Source organism: Hydra vulgaris, chromosome 14, assembly GCF_038396675.1.
Source record: "Hydra vulgaris chromosome 14, alternate assembly HydraT2T_AEP".
NCBI lineage: Eukaryota > Metazoa > Cnidaria > Hydrozoa > Anthoathecata > Hydridae > Hydra > Hydra vulgaris.
In genome coordinates this window covers 9,779,881-9,787,147 of record NC_088933.1, presented here as the reverse complement: position 1 = coordinate 9,787,147, position 7,267 = coordinate 9,779,881, and the positions used below count along the sequence as shown (strand labels likewise).

At 26.4% G+C, this 7,267-nt stretch overlaps 1 protein-coding gene across 1 annotated transcript; it reads right to left on the bottom strand.

The window, feature by feature from the left end:
• Positions 1-290: 290 nt before the first annotated feature.
• Positions 291-4,829, bottom strand: LOC101235812 (uncharacterized). The gene is made up of 5 exons (XM_065818461.1): positions 4,704-4,829; positions 3,608-4,061; positions 2,934-3,002; positions 1,045-2,646; positions 291-779 (listed from the first exon to the last, which is right to left on the bottom strand). Exons 1-5 carry the CDS (start codon positions 4,704-4,706, stop codon positions 640-642), a joined length of 2,268 nt encoding a protein of 755 aa, XP_065674533.1. The 5' UTR covers positions 4,707-4,829; the 3' UTR covers positions 291-639.
• Between the last annotated feature and the right edge of the window lie 2,438 nt (positions 4,830-7,267).

Here is a 7,267-nt window from a genome sequence, read left to right as displayed (position 1 = left end):
GTGTTGGCAAGGCTTACAGTTGTTTCTAAATCTTAAAGTATGATTTTTCTTATATTTTATGATAAAAAGAATGGAAAAATGTCTAGGGAGCAAAAAAATTTTGACTCAAAATTTTTCAGAGCACCCTAATATATACATATATATATCGTAGGCATACATTCTAGAATAAAATAGATATAAAGAAAAAATAGTTAAAAAACGAGGCATGAACCGTCGGTATCTCCACTTATTTTTGTGTATTATGTGATTGTAAGTTATATAGTAGGTTTTATATTGATAAATAATTAATCTTTTATAGATAGCTCACCTGAGGTTTATCAGAAATAAAGAATGTTACAATTATGATAAATTATTTAAATGTAGATAAAGAACTAACAATTTCAAATTTTTGATCTACTCTAAATATATGTACAGTTTTAACTTTACTCAACTATATTGCACAACAACATTTGCTTGATCGTTGGGAATGGAAGTTGCAACAGTTTCTTGTTATCTTTTGCAAATATTCAATATTTATGTTAGATTTTATTGCTATGTTTCCGTGTGGACAGTTCATTTTCTTAATGTTCGTATTTTATTCGTACTGTGGATCAAATCAAACTTGTCAAAAAAGCATTATGAAGTATTTTTTTAGACTGTTCATTTAAAAATGCTTTTTAGTGAAGATTTTTCTGGTTTACATTTAATACTGTAATAAACGTAAGCAACGCCAACTACAATTCCCAGACCACATAAAACTGATGGCGCAATGATCATTGAACGTTTTAATCCAACTCCATCTAAATCGGGAAAATAGTATAATAATTATACGTATATATATATATATATATATATATATATATATATATATATATATATATATATATATATATATATATATATATATATATATATATATATATATATATATATATATATATATATATATATATATATATATATATATATATATATATATATAGTTAACTCAACATATACATCGTATATAAAAAGGAATTATAATAAATAACAAAATTTTCAATTTAACTGACGCATTTAAATTACCTGATCTCTTATCTATTGTTGAAGCATCTACATCTCTTTCTGTAGTACTTGATCTACTCGATCCAGATAAAGGTGATTTGATCTTCTTTGCAATAATTTTAAATGATTTAGTTGATAAATTGGGAGAATTTTTCGAATCAACTTGTTTTAACTGCTCGCGAACATGTTGAGCTAATTGTTCCAGCGTGTAGTTTAAAATATTGCCATGGATTCTAGGTTTAATTTTGTTTAAAGAATAGTTGGAAAAGCGAGTAACTTCGTCTAATTTTTTTCCTTCCATATTGTATAAACGAACAAACTCTCTACCCGATAATCCCTGTTGTTTTGATATAGACATCAAAGTTTGCTGATAGATATCTTTGAAACCGAATTCTTTTTTGTATATCCTTTGAAAATCAAACATTTTGGTATAGGTTATTATATTTTTTGCGGCGTTATATATCATATTATTTATGTTGTTTTGGCTAAATTTGAGGGTACCGTTTCTAAGATTGCTTTTTGTTTGCTTTTTTAAAAGGTTTATTATAAAATTAATAGATAAATGTTTGAGTCGCGTCACGGATTGTCCGAGCATTTGTTTTAATTGGTAAAAAGTAGTCTTTTCAATAAAGTGTTCTAATTCAGGAGTAATTTCATAAAAGGCTACGAGTACATCTCTTGGCTCTTTAGCGGAAGAAATAATTGCGTTCAGTATTGTTTTGTTGCTAATGGATTTCGTAACTCCGTTTCTATCTATAATAATGATCAATGGAGAATCCATGTTGTGCTGAAGATCTTGAACTGAAAGTGATAATTTCTCAAACATATCTCCAAATGATGTATTTGATTCTGGTGACAATCTTAAAAAATGAACCAAGCTTTTCACCGATACACTGTTTATCATTGAAATTTTATGATACTTTTGTGTATAAAATTTCATAATTGATGAAAGACCATGTTGTGATAACTTATAAGTCTCAGCTAACAGCTTTATTATAGAATTTTGTTGTATGAATTTTAAGCTTTGTTGATTTATGCTGCCGTTAAAATGCTTGTTGAACTGTTGGTTTTGTTTAATTATAGAACTAAGTGAAAAATTTTTTAACCTTTTTGTTATTGCTTCTAATAGTTTTGGTTGAAGACGTTTTTTGACCATATCGATGCTTAAAGCTTGTGCAAATTCAAATCGCGTGGCCAGTTGCTCAATTTCAAGAAACTTTTTAATAGCCGTAAACTCAGTGACGTTAACTCCAAGAACTTTGCACCTTGCAGGAACAAGAAATTGTTCGTAAAATTTACTCGAAATTGGTTGCTTTGATATTGTATTGCATACAACATGACGAAGTTCTTTTCCTGATGGCCATTCTTTTGACCCTGTTGCGCTGTAAATTGTAAATTTGTTTATACTTTCCATTTCGTTGATTTTTAAAAACGTATTTTGAAAAGTCATATTGGTAGAAAGTTTAAAGCACCATGAAATTTCAAGGTAAGAGTGACCTTGTATGTAGCTGATTAGATCAGGAGAAAGATGATATGCATTTGCAATTTCTATAGTATCATACCCAGTAAATTCTTTTACAACATTAAATAAATTTTGATCATAAATGGATTCAGCGGTTTTTCCTAAAAAAAATATTTTATTTATATATTTTAGATCCAAATCAACGAGACTTTCGAGAGAAACAAGAAATTCTCGTTTTTAAAAAAGAGTAAAATAAAATTGAAATCTAGAAAGTAAATTAAACAAAATAATTTAGAAAAAAACTTTTTCCATTATCTAAAAACTGCTCCATAGTTAAATAATAAAATAAGCATAATAAGCACAAATCAAGCAAAAGCCAACATCTATCCTGATGTACAGTAGATGTCAAAGACGTAGAGTTGATGTCAACTGTTCCTTGTAAAGTTACCTTTATTATGTAGTACTTTTTCAATGACTTGATTAAAGTTTTTTTTTTTAAGATAAAGATCTGAAGTTTCTAAAAAAAGTAGTTTTTAGTAAATAATAAAAGTACTATGAAAAAACAAATTATATATATAAACAGGCAACCTATAAGAACACAGCAACGCACTAAAAAATACCCACCAAAATATTACATCCACCAACAACCACACCAAAAAACAATTATATCTGTTAACAATTACACCAATCAAAAAATCACAACACCAAAAATATAACACCTACCAACAATTACATTTGATGCGAATCCAGCATATTTTAGTGTTTGAGATATGTAGCAGATATGTAGCAAACTACAAACATTTATATATTTATTCCTATGTCAAATAAAGACGCAGAAGAAAATGGCGTTGATTGGATTCTTGTTTAAAAAAATCCCCAAACTTTTTGCTGATTTGTAAACCCCTCATATTGAGAGGGTTACAAATCAAGCTCCAATCATTGCAATTTTTTGCAATAATAGGAGTTTGAAGTTTTTTGCATGTCTAGAAGTTATATCAAACACCAAAAATTACTAGATCCGCCCATGAATTGCATCAACCAACAACCATACCCACAAACAATCACACCGAAATGCAATTACACCCACCAAAAAACAAAATAAAAAAATGAGTATGTTCTAACTGATTGTGGAATTGATGCTTGCAATTGAGTTTCTTGACACCTGTGTTGCTTTTTTTGAAATTATATTCCATTTTGAATAAATTGACTGAGATTTGCTTGATGTTTCCGCAATACTGCCATTGCGAACTGTAGCAAAGTCTGAAACTCCAGCTATGTTTGTTTTACTTTCTATGTAGTTTATGTTAGAAGGAAAAATATTTTTTTTTGTTAACACGTTTGTTTGTTTTGGAAAATACTTTCTAGTTGCTAAAAAATAATTTCTATTTGATTGATAGACATTATTGCTAACTGGAACATAATATGGTGAAATATAAGGTAATACATTAGTATAAGTTGGGACCATGTAATTAGTATCATATGGGGCTTTAACCAAAGCATTATTCACTTCAGTCGCTCGTGCAAAAAACGAGCTTGATATAATGATAATAATTTTCGCCCATATTTTGGCTGAAATCTAAAATAAAAAAACAGAATAATATTTTTAAAAAATACCAAAACACGCTCGCTTATACTTTACAATTTGTTAACTTTTATTACATTTTTTTCTATATTATGCATGTATTAGATATCATTTTGTTTCAGTTTATTTTATATTTTTTAATTTTTATTGATTTAATAATAATTCATTTTACTCATTAACAAATTTTTTAAAAATTTAAAAATATTTAAAAGTAAAAAAAGTTTAAAAACTCTATTATTGATGTGTATCCGCTTTTACGACTCACATCAAAAAGATGGGGGTAATTTATTTTAACGTCTGAGTTTTTAACGCTATCTTTCAAAAAAGTTAAATAAACTATAATCTAATTCCTATGAGAAAAAAGCTTTACTTTTAGAAATGCTAATCTGCAAAGCCTTAAGGACTGGAAAGGAAATAGAATCCGATAGAAAAAATTTTAGGGATCACCTTGAAAACGACTAAATAGGTTACTTTAAAGTAGCTGCATGCTAAATTATTTTAAACCAATTTAGAATATCATCATTATTCATTTAGATTAATTAAATTGTTAAAAAAAATCTAACGTCTGGAATAAATCCCAACGTAACATTTGTTATTATTTTCACAAAACTTGTTTTGATAAGTAAATATAGCTACCATTTTCGACTGCGATTGAATTAAACCATAGTTTTAAAACAATGAAAAAGAAAACAATGAAAATGATTTCAAACAAATAATTTTGCAAACTCCAAAACAAATTTTACAAAGAATTTGATTTGCTTTAAAAAAAAAAAAATTTTTAAGCAACTTTTTTACCAGGAATTAATCGGTATAGTTCTACCTAGACTAAATTTAAAACTGGAACTAATTTGCTTAAACAAATTCTGTAACCATATGGCTCAGCGTGCGAAGTGCTGAAAGTTCACGGAAATGGTGTGCCCGTAAATGACTTACTGTGTTTCTATGAATAAACAAATATTTATGCGCTTTTTCAGGGTCACTCATGCATTGTTATAAGAAAAACATATTTAAATAAAATCTTTTCGTAAAATATAAACAAATACAAAATTCGTAACATGTGGAAGCTATATTTAAGCAACATTCACATTTAATTCTTTATTTTTATGATTATTTTTTTGTATTTATGATTAATATGAAAAGTCCCGTATGTGAAATTAACAAAATGAACAAAATGAAAACATTACTGGAAAAAAATTAATAAAGAAACTATTATCACTTATGCAAACGGTTGTTTACAAAACTTATTAACAAATATAATTAATAAATTTATAAAATATATAAATTTACTACTTGTTGTTATTTATTATTTTTTTACCGATCAGGAAAAGCCATTATTATTATTCATATCAGAAAATTTAAATTATTGCATCAGTAATAGTTTTTTTTTTTTTTTTTTTTTATTAATACATGTTTTATTTTACAACTACAACGTAATTCCAAGTTACCAATCACTGATTGGCAGTAAAGATATACAAATTTAAATCATAAATATAAAGTTCAAAATATACGAGCAGAGTTGTTACGACATAATATGTCTGGCAGATCTGTCGACATATTTTCAGACATATTTTCTTCCGACATAAAATATGTCCCACATATTTTCGATTGACATATTTTGACATATTTTTATGTTTGAATTATTTTCTGCTGACATAAAATATGTCAGACATATTTTCTATTGACGTATTTTGACATAATTTTATGTCTGAATTATTTTCTGCTGACATAAAATATGTCAAACATATTTTCTGTCGACATATTTTGACATAATTTTATGTCTGAATTATTTTCTGCTGACATAAAATATGTCAGACATATTTTCTGTCGACATATTTTGACATAATTTTATGTCTGAATTATTTTCTGCTGACATAAAATATGTCAGACATATTTTCTGTTGACATATTTTGACAAATTTTTATGTCTGAATTATTTTCTGCTGACATAAAATATGTCAGACATATTTTCTGTCGACATATTTTGACATAATTTCATGTCTGAATTATTTTCTGCTGACATAAAATATTTCAGACATATTTTCTGTTGACATATTTTGACATATTTTTATGTCTGAATTATTTTCTGCTGACATAAAATATGTCAGACATATTTTCTATCGGCATATTTTGACATATTTTTATGTCTGAATTATTTTCTGCTGACATAAAATATGTAAGATATATTTTCTATCGACATATTTTGACATAATTTTATATCTGAATTATTTGCTGTTTGATATTCTTGAAGAAAAAATCAATCTAACAATTTTATTGCACATTTCAACTTAATTTACAGAGTTAAGTGAAAATAGTTTAACAAATCTGTTGCTTTTTTGCAATCAATTATAATTGAAGGTCAACAACAACAAAATTTTTGGTGCCTAGCAAACAATTTGTTTTTTGGATTGCATTTCACATTTTGATTTCAAATATTGGGTTCAGATAATCTGAACCCAAATATCTTTACAACTTGACGTGATGGTAAAAAATGAGTTGCATATTTGAAATCAAAATAAGAAATCCTACATATAAAAACAAATTGTTTTCTTGGCACCAGAAAAAAATTTTGTTTTTGTTGACCTGTGTTATGCATCATAAAACTCTTATTTTAAATCCTATAAGCAAATTTCTTTTGTTTCATAAAAGTCTTTTTCTGCCCTTTTTAGCGATGTATCATTTGATAGTATTGACAAAGTATTTTTAGCGATGTATCATTTGAGAGTATCGACTAGTATTGATGCATTATTTGATAGTATTTGATAGTATTTGATAGTATTGATTAGTATGGATTAGTATTGGCGATTTCCCTTATTAAAATGTAAAAACCATCTCAAGCTGAGTTTTTATTACTAAAAATGGTTTTTATTAATATGACTAAGCTTAAAATTATTCTCTTGATTAAAACAATATTTAAAAAAAAAACATTTTTAATTATTTTTAACTAATAGTTGATTCAATCAATAAATTATTCTCCATTTTTGACTTTAAATCGTAAGGAAAACAAAAAAAATAATTATTCCAATATATATTTCACTCAAAACATTTTATGCAAGTTTATGGCAGTTAATTATGCTGTTATAATGCAATTGTCAATAAATTTTATTGTTAAATAAATCATAACTATTATAACTAAAAGTATATTATTCGTAATTAGTTATAAATTTTTACCGGTTAGTCTTCTTAATATGAATTTAATGAGCT